This window comes from Dendrobates tinctorius, unplaced genomic scaffold (genome assembly GCF_039654945.1).
Source record: "Dendrobates tinctorius isolate UK_male_01 unplaced genomic scaffold, ASM3965494v1 ptg000071l, whole genome shotgun sequence".
NCBI lineage: Eukaryota > Metazoa > Chordata > Amphibia > Anura > Dendrobatidae > Dendrobates > Dendrobates tinctorius.
The window spans coordinates 5,299,332-5,319,226 of NW_027361739.1; the positions used below are offsets into that span (position 1 = coordinate 5,299,332).

The 19,895-nt window shown below is 47.5% G+C and overlaps 1 protein-coding gene across 3 annotated transcripts in view; it reads left to right on the forward strand.

Annotated features, from left to right (window-relative positions):
• The window catches only part of RDM1 (RAD52 motif containing 1), a 31,223-nt gene extending 13,875 nt beyond the window's left edge, over nucleotides 1-17,348 (forward strand). For all 3 annotated transcript variants that reach the window (XM_073582353.1, XM_073582351.1, XM_073582352.1), the window contains 5 exons: nucleotides 1,850-1,972; nucleotides 4,757-4,919; nucleotides 12,007-12,105; nucleotides 16,710-16,798; nucleotides 17,178-17,348. In XM_073582353.1, the coding sequence (XP_073438454.1) occupies nucleotides 1,850-1,972; nucleotides 4,757-4,919; nucleotides 12,007-12,105; nucleotides 16,710-16,798; nucleotides 17,178-17,276 (573 nt within the window). In that variant the 3' untranslated portion in view covers nucleotides 17,277-17,348. The remainder of the gene's footprint in view (nucleotides 1-1,849; nucleotides 1,973-4,756; nucleotides 4,920-12,006; nucleotides 12,106-16,709; nucleotides 16,799-17,177) is intronic.
• Nucleotides 17,349-19,895: the final 2,547 nt, after the last annotated feature.

The following is a 19,895-nucleotide window of genomic DNA, read 5'->3' on the forward strand; positions in this document are numbered from 1 at the left end:
GATCCTTCAAACGGAACCTGAAAACCCATCTCTTCAGGAAAGCTTACAGCCTGCAATAACCATTCTGCCGCCTCACCACCGCCTGAGCTGCTGCACCCCCGACCTTCTGTCTCTCCCCCATTATCCCGTAGAATGTAAGTCCGCAAGGACAGGGTCCTCTCCCCTCTGTACCAGTCTGTCATTGTAAATTTGTTTACTGTAAACGATATCTATAACTTTGTATGTAACCCCCCTTCTCATGTACAGCACCATGGAATTAATGGCGCTATAGAAATAATAATAATGATCTGTACAGGATAAGTAATGTATGTACACAGTGTCTCCATCAGAAGAATAGTGGAGCACAGCTCTGGATTATAATACAGACTGTAAAATAGGTCTAAGAGAAGATAACTAATGTTATATACTTACACAATGACTCTAGCTGCAGAATAGTGAGTGCAGCTCTGGAGTGTAATATAGGCTGTAACTCAGGATCATTGCAGGATATGTAATGTACCGTATTTTCCGCTTTGTAAGACGCACTTTTTTTCCCCCAAATTTGGGGGGAAAACGGGGGTGCATCTTACAAGGTGGACATGCCTTACCTAGGCTGTGATCAGGGGCATCCGGGGGTTGCTGGCCGGTGCTGCGGGTGTCTCCGGTGCCGCGTTGTGTGCCCGTCGATGCCCGGGGCTTTGCCAACACTGTGCGACAGGCCAGAGCCCCGGCATTTTCTCGGTTCCCTGTGTGCCGGCAAAAAAATGGCCACCGGCGCATGCGCAGATGGGATCTCGGGACTCGGCTCTCGAGAGATGAGATTTCTGATCTCATCTCTCAAGAACTGGGTCCCAAGATCCCATCTGCGCATGCACCGGCGGCTATTTTTTTTACCGTCACCACAGCGCGCGCACACAGGGAACCGAGGAAATGCCGGGGCTCTGGCCTGTTGCACAATGTCGGCAGAGCCCCGGGCATCGACTGGCACACAACGCCGCACTGCTGGGCACCGGAGACACCCGCAGCACCGGCCAGCAACCGCCGGACAAGCGGAGAAACCCGGCAGCAGCACAAGACCCTGCAGCAACGGCACACATAGGAGCCCCCCCTCATCCCTGAATGCGGCCTGCAGCATCACTCCACGCCTGCCTCCTCCAGCAGGGCGCCTGGGACCCCGCTAAACCGCAGCCACCAACCCCGGTAAGCAATAAGATGCAAGGATTATAAGAGGCACCACCATTTTATTAAAAAATATTTTTTTCTTATTTTTCTCCTCAAAATTTATGGTGCGTCTTATAATCCGGAGCGTCTTATAAAGCGAAAAATACGGGTATGTACACAATGACTGCACCAGCAGAACAGTGCATGCAGCTCTGGAGTATAATACAGGATGTAACTCAGGATCAGTATAGGATAAGTAAGTATGTATGTACATAATGACTGCACCAGCAGAATAGTGAGTGCAGCTCTGGGGTATTATACAGGATGTAACTCAGGATCAGTACATAAGTAATGTCATGTATGTACACAGTGACCACCAGCAGAACAGTGAATGCAGCTCTGGAGTATATAATACAGGCTGTGAAACAATCGGTACAGGAAAAAAGTAATATATCTACAATGTGACTCCGCTAGCAGACTATTGGTTGCAGCTCTGGAGTTTAATCCAAGATGTAACATAGGATCATCACAAAATAAGTAATGTATATACTATAAAGTTACTCAACTTTTTATCTAGGTTATTTCTATATGTAAGCTAAACAGTGATGCCCTTGATATTACTTATAGGAGTATATGACATCAAGGAGGAGCTTTACGGTAATGATGGTTAATGGTTCCTATAGTTGAGTCTTGTTTTCTTTGTAACTAGGTACAAATATGTGTCAAGCAGAAAGGATTTCCATACAAGTCTCTGGAGCTGTACGGCCACAAATGTCAAGTACTGGCTAACTATTACCTGGGGTTTAATGGCTGGTCCAAAAGGATAATTGCTGTGAGTAATTACTGATCTTTTATTCATAATTTCCCAGACAATCTCTTTCATATACTATACAGTTGTGGCCAAAAGTATTGACACCCCTGCAATTCTGTCAGATAATACTCAGTTTCTTCCTGAAAATGATTGCAAACACAAATTCTTTGGTATTATCCTCATTTAATTTGTCTTAAATGAAAAAACACAAAAAGAATTGTCCTAAAGCCAAATTGGATATAATTCTACACCAAACATAAAAAAGAGGGTGGACAAAAGTATTGGCACTGTTCAAAAAATCATGTGATGCTTCTCTAATTTGTGTAATTAACAGCACCTGTAACTTACCTGTGGCACCTAACAGGTGTTGGCAATAACTAAATCACACTTGCAGCCAGTTGACATGGATTAAAGTTGACTCAACCTCTGTCCTGTGTCCTTGTGTGTACCACATTGAGCATGGAGAAAAGAAAGAAGACCAAAGAACTGTCTGAGGACTTGAAAAACCAAATTGTGAGGAAGCATGAGCAATCTCAAGGCTACAAGTCCATCTCGAAAGACCTGAATCTTCCTGTGTCTACCGTGCGCAGTGTCATCAAGAAGTTTAAAGCCCATGGCACTGTGGCTAACCTCCCTAGATGTGGACGGAAAAGAAAAATTGACAAGAGATTTCAACACAAGATTGTGCGGATGTTGGATAAAGAACCTCGACTAACATCCAAACAAGTTCAAGATGCCCTGCAGTCCGAGGGTACAACAGTGTCAACCCGTACTATCCGTCTGCGTCTGAATGAAAAGGACCTTTTGTGAGTTCATTTTCTGGTCATCCAGTTGTGAGTTCTCCTTCCAGGCTCCCTCTGGTGGTAACAGGAGGTAGTGAGGCTGATTTAATCAGGAGAGATCTGCCACCTGATAATGAGGATGACGATTGGACCTCAGGAATCTCAGACTGGATTTAAGACAGCCGACGCCCTATTCTGGTGCTGGTGATTCCTTCTGCTTGTCAGGTCTTGGTTTTCACCTCTGTTCCAGTCATCTAAAGCTAAGTTTTTTTCTGCTAATGTTCACACTTGATTTTGTTGGTCTAGTCAGTTTTTTGTGTGTTCAGCCAGCCCCGGCTGGGGCTGTGCTGAATTTCCACTCTCATTTATCTGTATTGGCCAATTTGCTTTTTGTCCCTTATTAGATTGGCCTCTTTTTGCTCTGTCTCAGAATATTTCAGAGTGCTGATATAGTGGGAGAAGTCTAGTGACTTCAGGGTTAATTTTGCTATCAGAAGTGCTTGGACATTATTTTTGTAGGGTTTTTGTCAGATTGCAGACAGTGTCTTTCCTTTCCTTTCCTATTCTTGCTAGTTAGTTTGGGCCCCATCGTTTGCTCAGCCTATTTTCCTGCCTGTTTGTGCTTTCATCTTGTTTCACCGTCAATACATGTGTGGGGGCTGTCTTTCCTTTGGGGTCTGCTCTGGGGCAGTTTTACCCTTTTCTTGCTTTAGGCTTATTTAGTCCTCCGGCTGTGACGAAGCGTCTAGGATCATCGTAGGTACGCTCCACGGCTGCTTCTAGTTGTGTGGTTAGGATCAGGGATCTGCAATCTTCATAGTTACCAACCTCTCTGGTTTTCTGTGACTTAGCTTGTTTTGTTTTTTTTTCTCCTCGGTTACCCATTCATAACAGGACTGTATGGTAGGAGACCCAGGAAGACCCCACTTCTTACCCCGAGACATAAAAAAGCCAGGCTGGAGTTTGCCAAAACTTACCTGAAAAAGCCTAAAACGTTTTGGAAGAATGTTCTCTGGTCAGATGAGACAAAAGTAGAGCTTTTTGGGCAAAGGCATCAACATAGAGTTTACAGGAGAAAAAAAGAGGCATTCAAAGAAAAAAACACGGTCCCTACAGTCAAACATGGTGGAGGTTCCCTGATGTTTTGGGGTTGCTTTGCTGCCTCTGGCACTGGACTGCTTGACCGTGTGCATGGCTTTATGAAGTCTGAAGACTACCAACAAATTTTGCAGCATCACGTAGGGCCCAGTGTGAGAAAGCTGGGTCTCCCTCAGAGGTCATGGGTCAGCAGGACAATGACCCAAAACACACTTCAAAAAGCACTAGAAAATGGTTTGAGACAAAGCACTGGAGACTTCTAAGGTGGCCAGCAATGAGTCCAGACCTGAATCCCATAGAACACCTGTGGAGAGATCAAAAAATGGCAGTTTGGAGAAGGCACCCTTCTAATATCAGGGACCTGGAGCAGTTTGCCAAAGAAGAATGGTCTAAAATTCCAGCAGAGCATTGTAAGAAACTCATTGATGGTTACCGGAAGCGGTTGGTCGCAGTTATTTTGGCTAAAGGTTGTGCAACCAAGTATTAGGCTGAGGGTGCCAATACTTTTGTCTGGCCCATTTTTGGAGTTTTGTGTGAAATGATCAATGTTTTGCTCTTTGCTTCATTCTCTTTTGTGTTTTTTCATTTAAGACAAATTAAATGAAGATAATAATACCAAAGAATTTGTGTTTGCAATCATTTTCAGGAAGAAACTGAGTATTATCTGACAAAATTGCAGGGGTGTCAATACTTTTGGCCACAACTGTATGGCCATGAAGACAATAATATATGGAGAACCTCACAAATTGTCTCTATGCATGCGGTATGTGGCATTTGTTTGTAGAGAGCCATTGATGTGGACCCCAACTATACAGAGATGCCTAAAACACACTATTTCTACAGCTTTGCAGGGGTTGTCGTCCTGCTTTCCTAGCCCCCAGATGAACAAGTATTCCTGATTATGCATATGTATGTTTTCCTTTAGATGCAGAATATATCTGGTTTGGACCATGACCCAGAGGAAGAATCTGAATTACAAGAACCATCAAAACTACGATACCTGTGTGTAGTGCAGGTGACCCTTCCTTACCATGGAGTTTGCAGCAGAGGAGTTGGAGTCGCAGAAGAAATCATCGACAAGGAGAACAGTGAGGACTCCTTATGAGAACTGGGGATTGTAGATCTATATAGAAACTGTTTTATTCGTGTTTCCAAGGCTGAGATTAAAGGGATTGTCTGGGAATTTAGCAAATTTCATAAAATAGCGGACAATATGATAACATGATAAAATATCCATAATCCACCTTTCACATTCCCTGTACTCGACTCGTGCGGCTTCAGTAGTAAGGGCTGCCGTTCACATGCTGAACATTGTTTACAAAGGTCACGTGAATAATCACTGGCCTGAGTGGTCCTGTGCCATATATGCCAGTATCAAAGCTGAGACCAGTGATTGGCTGCAGCGTTCATGTAATGCTGCAGCAGCAGGGACCACCTGAGTGGCAACGCTGGAGTAGGTGGACTTGACAGGTGAGTTTTGGTTATTTTATATTGTTATTAGCACATTCTTGCAGTTTTTTTTTTGTTTTTTTTTTATTGCTGGGCAACCTCTGTAAGGCTTTTACTTATGGATTATGACTTCATTGATATTATGAGATATTTTGAGATAATTTGATGCTATTTTCACAATGTGATCACTGCACTTATTGTATTGCTATGGGGAGGGGGGGAACATGTACTGGGCAATGAAATGGATTTCAGATCTCATCTCTCGAGAACTGGGTCCCAAGATCCCATCTGCGCACGCGCCGGCGGCCATTTTTTTTACCGGCACCTCAGCGCGCGCACACAGGGAACCGAGGAAATGCCAGGGCTCTGGCCTGTCGCACAATGTCGGCAGAGCCCTGGGCATCAACAGGCACCGGAGACACCCGCAGCACCAGCCAGCAACCGCCGGACAAGTGGAGAAACCCTATAGTCTTACATTATTTACTCTGTCGCCTTATTGGGGGACACAGCACCGTGGGTGTTATGCTGCTGTCCACTAGGAGGCGACACTATGCATAATCTGAAAAAGATTAACTTTGGCTCCTCCTCTGCAGTTTACACCCCTGGACGGCGTCAGCCTTCTCCAGTTTTTGCTTAGTGTCGCAGGAGGCACACCTAAGTTTTTTTTTTTTTACACTCCGTCTTTTTCCTGGATTTTTTTCCAAAGGACTACAGATGAAGAAAAGAGGGTCTCCAGCGAGACTCCCGGCATGGCTCCCTCCTCGGTCCCCTATTAGGGGTACCCGGTTGAGGTCGAGGTGGCTATTCCCCATGTCGCTCCCTCACCAGTCCCTCAGGTACTGGTTCGAGGTCGAGACCCCCCTCCTTCCTCAGTTCCGTCCGGCTCTGGGTCGAGGTCGAGGCCGAGGCGACGATGAAGCCCCCTGACGGTGTCAGCAGCACCCTCCCTAATCCCCCTCTGGGGGTATTAGGTTGAGACACCGCAGGTAGGGCCTGTACCAGGCACCAGGGACCCCAGTCCACCTGTGGGCTCCTTTTGGGACCGGGGGAGGTGCAGAGAGGCCGGCACTTATCAGAGACCGGGCTCCCTGCGCCCCGGTCTCTGCAGCACTGGCGCCACAAGGGACCCTCCACAGGGCCCCAGTCACATATATGGCCCCACCGCCAGCCCTCCTTTCATTCTGGGGGGGTCTGGTTTAAATCCGACCCCACCGCGCCGTCCTGGAGCCCTGCTGGGCAGGAGACCTCAAATTTAGGCCGCGGCTTCGGCCTAGCCGAAGTCGCCACCCCATTCCCGCCCCCCGGCCCGCTCCCCGGATGACGAAAATGACACTGCGGTGTCATAGAAGGGGCGGATCGAGGCAGAAGGGGCGCGCTTTTACATGGCCCAGCGCGCCCTTTTCCAGCTTTCCGCCCCCTTCCCTCTCCACCTCAGAATCCGGTGGCCATCTTGCTGCACCTGGAAGAACGCAGCACAGCAGTCTCCGGGGGGCACAGGACGTGGGATTTATCAGCGCTGGACCTAAGGGGGAGCACCGGTGGGGTAAGATCACAGCTGGGTCCTTGGTACTCAGCTGTGAATTGCTATACCATATAGCGCTCTCCTCCTTTCCTCTGCATAGATACCCCTGTAGGGCCTCCACTAATCAGCCTAGGTACTATGTCGGGCTCAAGGAAAAGAACCAGGCAAGACTGCTTTTATGCAGTCTGCACAGCCTGCAAGGCCACTCTCCCCAGCTGCAGCACGTACCCGCACTGCCGGGACTGTACCCAAAAAACAGGATCAGAACCCCAAGAAGTCCCTACCAATGCTTCTGCAACCGCTACTGCGCCGGAATGGGCGACTCAGATGTCGCAGTCTATGACACAGTCTATAGATAACCTGACCTTCACATTACTGCAGGCTCTGCAGGGTCATGTCTTGGCTATGAACGTTACCCAGCAAAGGGACGTCCGGTCTCATGATCAGGGCGCTTCCGACAGTTCGAGGCGTAAGCGGACCCACAGGTCGCGTTCAGCTGCGTCCTCACATAGCAATAGGTCTTCCCCCTCCAGGAAGCATTTTAAGCATTCTAAGCATTTTTCGTAGCCTGAGAAAAAATTCGCCAATCGCAAGTATTTGGAAGCAAAATACCCCTTTCCACAGAAAGACACCAAGGATTGGACAGATCCGCCTGAAGTGGACCCTCCAGTCTCTAGGCTGGCAGCACAAACGCTTCTCTCGCTGCCGGACAGTTCAACCCTCAAGGACACGGCAGACAGACAAGTCGAACGCATGGCTCGTTCAATCTTTGAAGTGGCAGGTGCCTCTTTGGCTCCCGCATTTGCTTCAGTTTGGGCAGCCAAGGCCATCATGGCTTGGGCTGCTCTATTGCAAAAGGGCCTTCAAGCTTCAAATCCTCAGCTGGCGGACCAGGCGGTGCAAATTGCAGTGGTGGCAGATTACATGGTCCTTGCAGCGTTGAACTCTGCAAGAGGAATACTGGGAATAGCATCAAACGCCATTACAATCCGGCGTATTCTCTGGCTAAGAGAATGGAAAGCGGATGCGGCCTCAAAAAAGTCCCTAACAAATCTCCCGTACTTCAGTGGCCGTCTTTTCGGTGAAAAGCTGGATACAATGATATCCAATGCTACCGGGGGCAAAAGTACTTCCCTCCCTCAACTAAGACCAAAACGCACGTTTAAAAGGCGTAATCAATCTCGTTTCCGATCCTTTCGGAATTCTTCGGGCTGGTCCGTCTCACGCCCAGCACAAAACCGTAATCGTTCCCCCCGCAGGGACAACACACGTGCGGCACAGAGGCCGGACAGGAACTGGCAATCAAAGGCAAGCCAGGCAAAACCTAAAGGAGGAAAACCTCAGACTTTTCCCTCGTCCTGCCCTCTGGAAGACACCCCACTTGTAGGCGGACGACTGCTACTCTTTCAGCAGGTCTGGCTGCCTATTACAGAAGACAAGGGGGTTAAGGAAATAGTGTCTTCAGGATACAAAATCGAGTTTACTACCAGCCCACCGCACAGGTTTTTTCCCTCTGTCCCTCCAAAATCCCCGCTCAAAGCTCAGGCCTTCCGTCAAGCGGTTTCTTCCCTCCTGCGAGCAGGAGTCATAGTGCCAGTCCCAGCAGAAGAGCGCTTCCGAGGGTTCTACTCCAACCTGTTCGTGGTGCCCAAGAAGGGAGGCAGCGTCCGACCCATACTAGACCTCAAGCAACTCAACAAGTACGTTCGAGTTCGTCACTTCCGCATGGAATCCCTCCGGTCAATCGTTGCGTCTATGGAAAAAGGAGAATATCTTGCCTCCATAGACATACAGGACGCATACCTGCATATACCGATTGCTCCCGCCCATCAGAGGTTTCTCAGATTCGCAATCAACCAAGACCATTACCAGTTTGTGGCCCTCCCGTTCGGTCTGGCCACGGCCCCCAGAACATTTACAAAGGTCATGGCAGCTACCATGGATGTTCTGCACTCCAGAGGCATAGTAGTCGTTCCATACCTGGACGATCTTCTCATCAAGGCCCCCACCCTCAAGGACTGCGAGGTCAACGTCTCGATCACGATCGACACTCTGACGCGCCTGGGATGGTTAGTCAATTTACGGAAGTCCTCGACTACCCCCGAGTCAGTCTCTGACCTTCCTGGGGATGCTATTCGACACCTCCAAGGGTCTGGTGATCCTCCCCAGGGACAAGGCACTGGCTCTCCGTCTGGGAGTTCACACACAAATGGAGGCGGTACCATTTGCCCAGTTTCACCTCAGACCCCTTCAACTGGCCATCCTCAAGTCCTGGGACAGGAATCCGTTCTCCCTCGACAGGGAGTTCCGGTTATCGGCAAACACCAGGAGGTCCCTGCACTGGTGGCTCAAGCCAACCTCGCTTGCAAGGGGAAAATCCTTTCTCTCCGGTCAATGGAAGGTTTTGACCACCGACGCAAGCCTTATGGGTTGGGGCGCGGTGCACCTACATCACATAGCGCAAGGCAGGTGGTCACCAAGGGAATCGACCATGTCCATCAACATCCTGGAAAGCCTTCCATCACTTGCTGGCAGACTCTCATATCAGAGTACAGTCGGACAATGCCACGGCAGTGGCATACGTGAACCATCAAGGCGGCACCCGCAACATCCAGGCGATGACCGAAGTAACGCGTATCCTACAATGGGCGGAGGATGCAAGGTCGGTACTCTCCGCGGTCCACATTCCGGGTGTGGACAACTGGGAAGCCGACTATCTCAGCTGACAAGGAATGGACTCGGGGGGAATGGTCTCTCCATCCCGAAGTCTTCGGTCAGATCTGTCATCGTTGGGGGACCCCGGACGTGGATCTGATGGCATCCCATCTCAATGCCAAGGTTCCCAATTTCACGGCCAGGACGCGCGATTCGCGATCGCTCGGAGCAGATGCCCTGGTTCAGGACTGGACCCAGTTCCAGCTTCTGTACATTTTTTCACCCCTCCCCCTGATCTCCAGAGTCCTGAGGAAGATCAAACAAGAGGGTGTTCCCACCATTCTGATCGCTCCAGACTGGCCCAGGCGTACATGGTACGCCGACGTCGTGCAACTCACAGCAGACGCTCCCTGGCATCTCCTCACACGTCCCGACCTCCTGTCACAAGGCCCGTTCTTCCACCAGAACTCAGGGGCTCTCAATTTGACGGCGTGGCCATTGAGACCTGGGTTTTGACTCAAGCAGGTTTTTCACCGGACGTTGTTAAAACCATGATCAGGGCTCGAAAGCCAACTTCAGCCAGGATTTACTATCGTACCTGGAAAGTTTTCTTCACATGGTGCGACTCTCGTGGGCAGATTCCACTTCCCTATTCTCTTCCAAAGGTCCTCGGGTTCCTTCAGTCAGGCCTGGACGCCGGGCTATCCCTGGGCTCGCTGAAGAGCCAGGTGTCAGCGCTTTCAGTGCTCTTTCAGAGGCGTATTGCTAACAAGCCGCAAGTGAAGACTTTTCTCCAAGGGGTTTCCTGATTGGTTCCCCCCTACAAACGTCCGTTGGAGACGTGGGACCTCAACCTGGTCTTGACAGCACTACAGTCACCTCCTTTTGAACCCCTTAGGGTGGTCTCACTCCGCTTTCTATCACAGAAAGTGGTTTTTCCTGGTTGCAATCACCTCGCTACGCAGGGTGTCTGAACTTTCAGCTCTTTCCTGCAGACAACCCTTCCTGGTTTTTCATCAGGACAAGGTGGTTCTCCGTACAGTACCATCCTTCCTTCCGAAGGTCGTTTCCAGCTTCCACCTCAATGAGGAAATATCACTACTGTCTCTTTGCCCGGCTCCCGCTCATAGGGTAGAGAAGGCTCTGCATACGCTTGACCTTGTCAGGGCATTGCGTATTTACGTGTCTAGGACTGCTCCCTTCCGGAAGTCTGATTCACTTTTCCTTCTTCCAGAAGGCGTTCGCAAGGGCCTACCGGCTTCCAAAGCCACCCTTGCTAGGTGGATCAAGTCCACCATTCAAGAGGCTTACCGCCTCAACAATTCTCCCCTTCCGGCCGGTATCACGGCACACTCTACGCGGGCGGTAGGGGCCTCTTAGGCCATTCGGCATCAAGCCTCAGTACATCAAGTGTGTAAGGCAGCCACTTGGACTAGCCTGCACACGTTTACAAAACACTACAGAGTGCATAGCCAGTCCTCAGCGGATGCGAGCCTGGGTAGACGGGTCCTGCAGGCGGCAGTACCCCAAGTCTAGGGGACTGTCAGCACAATATTCGTCCACTGCTTCCCACCCAGGAACTGCTTTAGGACGTCCCACGGTTCTGTGTCCCCCATTAAGGCGACAGAGTAAAGGAGATTTTTGTGTACTCACCGTAAAATCTCTTTCTCTTAGCCTTTAATTGGGGGACACAGCTCCCACCCTGTAGCCCTTGCGGGCCGTTGTTACGGTTGGGTTCTCATATTGTTGTTTGAGCCTGTTTATAGTAGCCTTTTTTTACAGGCATGGTTATGTTTCTGGTATATTCCTCCTAAAGCTTTTGCACAAAACTGGAGAAGGCTGACGCCGTCCAGGGGTGTATACTGCAGAGGAGGAGCCAAAGTTAATCTTTTTCAGATTATGCATAGTGTCGCCTCCTAGTGGACAGCAGCATAACACCCACGGTTCTGTGTCCCCCAATTAAAGGCTAAGAGAAAGAGATTTTACGGTGAGTACACAAAAATCTCCTTATTGCGCTATATGTATGGGCTCATATAATGGTCAGTGGCTGTTTAAATGCGTTATGCGCTGTGCTGTGCTCTTCTTCCTCCAGCCTTGCATAGGTATAAAAACAAATGACCAGTTTGCAGCGTTCATGTAATGCCTTACAGAGGTTGCCCAGCAATAAAAAAAACTGCAAGAATGTGCTAATAACAATATAAAATAACCAAAACTCACCTGTCAAGTCTCCACCTACTCCAGCTTTGCCACTCAGGTGGTCCCTGCTGCTGCAGCATTACATGAACGCTGCAGCCAATCACTATGTAAACTGGTCATTTGTTTTTATACCTATGCAAGGCTGGAGGAAGAAGAGCACAGCACAGCGCATAACGCATTTAAACAGCCACTGACCATTATATGAGCCCATACATATAGCGCAATAATAATGTAAGACTATAGGACCAGTACATTAAGTGACTCTGACACCACTTATGACTTGCAAATGTACATGGTAGGATTTTTTATTTACTGCTATTATATTTCGATGTTTTGTTTTATGTTCTTTCCAGATCCACTGGAATTTATATCAAAGACAGAGAAAGTACAGAAGTTTTCCCAGGAAAAGGCTCTGTGTAACGCTTTCCAGAAGCTCTTGCTGGTGATTTTCGGTAATTGTTATTGCAGACTGTTTTATATAACATTATGTAATATTACATAATCCTGTAACATAGGGTCTCACTAAAGAAATTGATGGCATATTGCTAACAATAATATTAACGGGGGTCCAATTAACTTTTATCTTGCCAATCTTAAGGGATAGTAACGAGTCTTCGGCCTCTAATTCTGCCTTCTAGGGGGGCACGTGTGCCTGTCAGGCACGTGTGTCTCCCTGCAGCATAAGTATCACGGCAGCAAAAGTATCTCGAAAATGCAGTTATTACTACGGCAGTTAGTCTCGGCAGGAGTCAGGACCCCACACTATCTACCTGTCTCTTTTGGGTATGTCTGCTGAGTAAGCCCTCCTTATTACTTGGACCTAGCTTCTCTTAACCTATCTTATTTCTTCACCATGTTTACATATGCCCTCAGTGTTTGCTCCTTTATCCTCACTCTCCTTCGCTATCACCAAACCCCAGCACCCTCTAACCAAATAATCATCTCCCCTTCCCTCTTTCCTCCCCACCTGACCTCCTCTGCTGAACTGCTCCTCAACCTCAAATCTGTCTGAATGAAACATAAAACAAGCTGCCCACTCTCCTTCTTCCATCTGTTCTCCCTTTCTCTGCTTCTCCTCACTGCTGGCGACATATCTCCCAATCCTGGACCCCCACAGCTCTCACCCCCCACTACTTCCCCTTCCTACCGCTCCCTTTTTAATAAGAACTACCACAATCTTTCCAACTTAAATCTGTGCCATTGACACCCAACCCCCTGCTCCCTCTCTCGGGAGCACTTTGGAATGCCCGCTCCATATGCAATAAGCTCCATGTGATTCATGACCTCTTTCTCTCTCAGAATCTTGCCTTCCTCGGCCTCACAGAAACATGGCTGACACCCTCTGACACCGCCTCCCCTGCTGTGCTGTGTTACGGCGGCCTCCACTTTACCCACACTCCTCGCCCTGGCAACAGACACGGTGGAGGAGTGGGTCTTCTCCTTTCTTCCAACTGCACCTTCAACCCAATCCCACCTCTTCCCTCCCTAATCCTCCCCTCTTTTGAAGTCCACTCTGTCCGCATCTACTCTCCCTCCAACCTCCAAGTGGCCGTCATATACCGACCTCCAGGCCCGACCACTGCCTTCATTGACCAATTCTCTACCTGGCTTCTTCATTTTCTTTCAACTGACACCCCCACTATCATCATGGGTGACTTCAACATCCCCACTGATACCCTTCAGTCATCAGCCTCCAAACTCCTGTCCCTTACTTCATCCTTTGGACTTACTCAGTGGTCCTCCTCAGCCACCCACACAGATGGACACACATTAGACCTGGTCTTCACCCGTCTCTGCTCTCTTTCTAACTTCACCAACTCCCCTCTCCCTCTGTCTGACCATCATCTACTCACTTTCTCATCCCTGTCCTCCTCACCTGGCATCCATGTCCAGCAACATGTACACCCCCGCAGAAACCTTGCACACCTAGACACCCACGCGCTCTCTGACTCTATTCTACCACTGGCATCCATATCCTCACTGCATGACACACAGTGCCACTGCTTTCTACAATGCCACTCTCGCATCAGCTATTGACACGGTTGCCCCTCTCGTTCATGGCAGAATGCGACGTATCAACAGACAACCCTGACACAATAACACCACTAAAAAGCTCCGGCAAGAGTCCAGGATTGCAGAGCGGCACTGGAAGAAAATAAATTCGCAAGATGACTTCACCACAATCAAACAGGCAACACTCAATTGCAAATCTGCCCTCACCTCTGCTAAACAGGCCTACTTCACAACCCTCGTATCTTCCCTATCTTACAACCCAAAACAGTTATTCAAAACTTTTTAACTCCCTCCTCCGCCCACCACTGCCTCCTCCAACCTCCCTCATCTCTGCCGAGGACTTTGCCACACACTTCACAAACAAGATTGACCAAACAAGGCAATTCTTCATCACTCAACCACCACAACCCCTTTGTATACCAGTCCAATGCCCAAACCCCATAACCTCAATCTCCAACATCACTGAAGGGGAGCTTAATCGCCTCTTCTCCAAATTGCACCTCACAACCTGTGCACTTGACCCCATCCCTTCCCACCTCCTCCCCAACCTCACCACCACACTTATCCCATCCCTAACCCACCTCTTCAACCTATCACTAACGTCCAGTACCTTCCCTTCTGCTTTCAAGCATGCCACAATCACGCCTATCCTTAAAGCCAACCCTCGACCCAACCGCTATGTCCAGCTATCGCCCAATATCGTTGCTCCCATTCGCTTCCAAACTCCTGGAACACCATGTCCATGCTGAACTTTCCTCCCACCTATCATCTAACTTGCTCTTTGACAATCTACAATCTGGTTTCCGCCCCCATCACTCCACTGAGACAGCCCTGACCAAAATTACTAACGACCTACTTACAGCCAAGTCAAATGGACAATACTCTATACTCCTGCTTCTAGACCTGTCCTCAGCATTTGACACAGTTGACCACTGCCTCCTACTACAGATCCTCTCCTCCTTCGGCATCAAAGGCCTTGCCCTATCCTGGATCTCCTCATACCTTTCCAACCGCACATTCAGCGTCTCCCACTTCCACACCACCTCCTCATCCCACCCTCTCTCTGTTGGAGTCCCCCAAGGCTCTGTTTTAGGACCCCTACTCTTCTCAATCTATACACTTGGTCTGGGGCAACTCATAAAGTCCTACGGATTCCAATACCACCTTTATGCTGATGGCACGCAGATCTACCTCTCTGGCCCAGACGTCACCTCTCTGCTGTCCAGAATCCCAGAGTGTCTATCAGCCATATCCTCCTTTTCCTCTCGTTTCCTCAAACTCAATGTAGACAAATCTGAACTCATCATCTTTCCTCCATCTCACAGATCTTCTTTACCCGACCTAGCTATAACAATTAATGGCATCACACTTTCCCCAGTACCAGAAGTCCGCTGCCTCGGTGTAACCTTTGACTCTGCCCTGTCCTTCAAACCGCACATCCAAGCTCTTTCTACCTCCTGTCGCCTCCAGCTCAAAAATATTTCCAGAATCTGTTCTTTCCTCAACCCTCAATCTACTAAAATGCTTGTGCATGCCCTCATTATCTCCCGCCTCGACTACTGCAACATCCTTTTCTGTGGTCTCCCTGCTAACACCCTCGCACCTCTCCAGTCCATCCTTAACTCTGCCGCCCGACTAATTCATCTCTCTCCTCGCTACTCCTCCGATTCTCCCCTCAGCAAATCTCTTCACTGGCTCCCATTCCCTCAGCGTATCCAGTTCAAATTACTAATTCTGACCTACAAGGCCATCTATAACCTGTCTCCCCCATATGTCTCTGAACTAATCTCCCGATACCTTCCCTCACGTAATCTCCGGTCCTCCCAAGACCTCCTTCTCTCCACACTTATTCGCTCCTTACCCAACCGCCTCCAAGACTTCTCCCAAATAGCCCCTATTCTCTGGAATTCTTTGCCCCAACAAGTCCGACTATCAACCACATTTGGATCCTTCAGACGGAACCTGAAAACCCACCTCTTCAAGAAAGCCTGCAATGACCCCGCTACCTCCTTCTCTCTCACCACTACCGGTGATATCACCTCAACCAACACCGGAACTGCTGCAACCCACCAACCTACTGTCTCCTTCCCCACCATCCTGTAGCATGTAAGCCCGAAAGGGCAGGGTCCTCTCTCCACTCTGTATCAATCTGTCTTTGTTTGTTTACTGTAAGTGATATCTGTAATTTGTATGTAACCCCTTCTCATGTACTGCTGGAATCAATGGTGCTATATAAATAAATAAATAAATAATAATAATAATCCAACTAGAGAGGTAAATGTGCAATATTCTAAAGGTAACTTGTGACGTTATAGCGATATTGCTAGCGACATCGCTGTGTCTGATACTTGCCTACGACCGGCTACCCCGCTGGTTATCGCTGATCGCGCGAGAACGTCCTGGACCGTTTCTCGTCGTCAGCTTCCTGCGGCGCTTTCTGTGGAGAGACGAGCGACGAGCGTGGAGCCGGGCGGGAGGACGCAGGATTGCCGCGTCTGACAGGTAAGTAGCGACCCCCGTCCCCAGCGATGTCGCTAGTGAGATCTGCCTGTGTGGCAGCTCACTAGCGACCACTTAGCGATGTACCAGCGATCCTGACCGCGTCATATCACTGGTCGGGATCGCTGGTACATCGCTACGTGTGACAGTACCTTAATACTATGGGCTACATCTCTAGTATTGGCCAATTAGGGCTTACATGCAGGAATTTTCCTGGCTATTAAGCACATTAAAGTAAATCATTTCATGCTTAATGACAATTCTGATCTGCAAAGTTGACTCGGTAAAGCACTCCTCTGTCTATAATACTCGCATCCTTTATTTTCTTCCAAGCTGACACTATACGGTTGTTCTTCTATAGCTGAGCATATGATTGATTGCCAGAAGTTTGGATGATATCTGATGAGAGATGTCATGTGTTGCTGTGTCAAGTATTTTTATAACCTGCAGTTTCTTATAGCAATCGGCTCTGTGACAATAGGTTATTGACCCTGCTAAGATTAAGATTGGCAATCTTGAAAGTTGTGTCTTCCTTCCAATTCAGATAGTGGTAAGGTTGCTGTGGAATATGTTGCTGGTGAAGACGATACTGTAGACTGCTTAACAGAGGAAGAACTGCAAAGACTCATTCAGGTATAGAAGAATACACCACTTTGTCATATATCCCAATGACTTCAGCAGCTATTTACTGGGCGCAGAGTTTATGCCGATGTAGTTGACACAAGAATAGTGTTCCAGTGATTAGCTGCAGCAGTCACATACACTGTTGTCGTGATGTCACAGCTGCAGCCTGTCAACAAGAACTATGGGCAGCCACAAAAAAAATCATTGCCTGAGCCATGAAAAGTCAGTAATGCTTAATGTTTTTAACTAATGCAAGCTGATAGAGTAAAAATTATAAATGGAAAATGTTTTCCAAAAAAATCATTTTGGTTGCTTTGTGTCATTTTCTCGTCACAGTTTTTAATTTTACTACTCTTTTTGGCTTGCTATACGTGTTTCTGTGTTTTAGGTAAATGACTTCACGTGGACTCGACTGGATCCCGGAGGAGGGGAAGATGAGGACTGGGCTGAGCTTACCTGCCATGAAGACACTTTGATAGTATCATAACAGTTTTTATCTTTTTGTAACTTATTTTTGTACTTTGTATAGACATTAAATGTGTCATGTTTTGTTGTGAAATGTTTGATTTTGTGATATTTAGTTTGTGTGTTTTCCGTAATGACAATTTGTAAATCTTTATCAGAAATTCTCACGGCGATCTGCTATGAAGACACTGAGCATGAACGGCCATGACCTCCTCACTGGTATTTTCCCAGAGTCCTGAGGTCACAGCAGTTCAGCCCGGCTGTGAGAACAGCTTCAGTGAATAGCGGTGATGTTACTGATGGTGCGCTCCCTCACAGCCTGATCCGTGCAGGATCCATGACCCCTTTCTAGGCTATTAACATCAGCCCTCAGCTGTCTGTACAGCCATTGCTGGCTATTAATTATAGGGGGACCCCATGCCATTTTTGTCCGTAAAAGAATCTTTTATTCATTAAATACATGTCCAGACGTTTGCACACCCACTTAATTTTACACTAATTGTATTTGTCACCTGCATGTGTATATATGTGTTTTGAAGAATATTTTGTTTTAAAATGATGTGTAAATGACAGAGAACTGCTGTATGTAAAAGCTCATGTTAAAATCGCATTGCATACGGATGTCATACGGATACTAGATGTGAGGATATCGCATTGCAAACAAATTGCATACGGATCACCATACGGAGAACACTCCTGTGATTCTCGGCCGAGAAAATCGGACCGATTTTTCATACGGCAAGTGTGACTCTGGCCTTATTCACAGATACGCAACAGAACAGTTTACAGAAGACTGTGAGCTCAGACACTCGCAGGTGTCCAAATAAGCAAAGCGATGCTGGGATATCTGGTGATGGTCTGGCCCCGATCGATAGCATGGGGGCTTTTTATACATGATTTAGACAAAGCTACACATTGCGGCAAAGGACGTATGCATGATAACCTCATACTGCAACGGAAAATGTACATTTTAGAATAAAGCAGACAATGACACAATATAACAACATTAATTTTACACCAAACTGCATTAAAATCCATAAATCTCCATGTTCCTCTTGGCTAAAAGCTTTACTCGCATCGCTGCTTTTAGCTTTCTCACATACACATGTGGTCAAAATTGTTGGTACCCCTCTTTTAATGACAGAAAAACCCTCAGTGGTCACAGAAATAACTTGAATCTGACAAAAGTAATAATCAAAAATCTATTAAATTGAACAAATGAAAGTCAGACATTGCTTTTCAACCATGCTTCCACAGAATTTAAAAAAAAATAAAACACATGAAATAGACCTGAACAGAAATGATGGTACCCCCGAAAATAATGTGACAAAAGGGACATGTTAAATCACGGTGTGTCCACTAATTAGCATCACAGGTGTCTACAATCTTGGAATCAGTGAGTGGGCCTGTATAGAGGGCTACAGATACTCACTGTGCTGTTTGGTGACATGGTGTGTATCACACTCAACATGGACCAGAGGAAGCGAAGGAAAGAGTTGTCTCAGGAGATTAGAAAGAAAATTATAGGACAAACATGTCCAAGCCAAGGTAAAAGTTATAAGGCCGTCTCCAAGCAGCTTGATGTTCCTGTGACTACAGTTGTGCATATTATTCAGGAATTTAAGCTCCGTGGTACTGTAGCCAACCTCCCTGGGCGTGGCTGCAGGAGGAAAATTGATGACAAATCAAAGAGACAGATAATACGAATGGTAGCAAAAGAGCCCAGAAAAACTTCTAAATAGATTAAAGGTGATCTTCAAGCTCAAGGAACATCAGTGTCAGATCACACCATCCGTCGCTGTATGAGTCAAACTGGACTTCATGGGAGACAACCAAGGAGGACACCATTGTTGAAAAAAAAAAATCATAAAAAAGCCAGACTAGAATTTGCCAAACTACATGTTGACAAGCCCGAAAGCTTCTGAGAGAATGTCCTATGGACAGATAAGACAAAAAATGCAACTTTTTGGCAAGGCACATCAGCTCTATGTTCACAGACGGAAAAATGAAGCATATCAAGAAAAGAACACTGTCCCTACTGTGAAACATGGAGGAGGCTCTATTATGTTCTGGGGCTGCTTTGCTGCATCTGGCACAGGGTGCCTAGAATCTGTGCAGGGTACAATGAAATCTCAAGACTATCATGGGATTCTAGAGAGAAATATGCTGCCCATTGTCAGAAAGCTTGCAACAGGATAATGACCTAAAACACACAGCTAAACACCCAACAATGGCTAAGAGGAAAACATTGGACTATTCTGAAGTGGCCTTCTATGAGCCCTACCCTAAATCCTATTGAGCATCTTTGGAAAGAGCTGAAACATGCTGTCTGGAAAAGGCAAACTTCAAACACGAGGTGCAGAGGTCTCATTGACAGTTACGGGAGTGATTGCCTCAAAAGGTTGCGCAACAAAATATTAAGTTAAGGGTACCGTCATTTCTGTCCAGGCCTATTTCATGAGTTTTATTTTTTTTTTAATTCTATGGAAGCATGGTTGAAAAGCAATGTCTGACTTTCATTTGTTCATTTTCATAGATTTTTGATTTATTATTACTTTTTTCAGATTCAAGTTATTTCTGTCATCTTTGTGGATTTTTCGCCGCTTCTGGTGAGAGTGCACCCCTTATCCCAGCGTGGGCA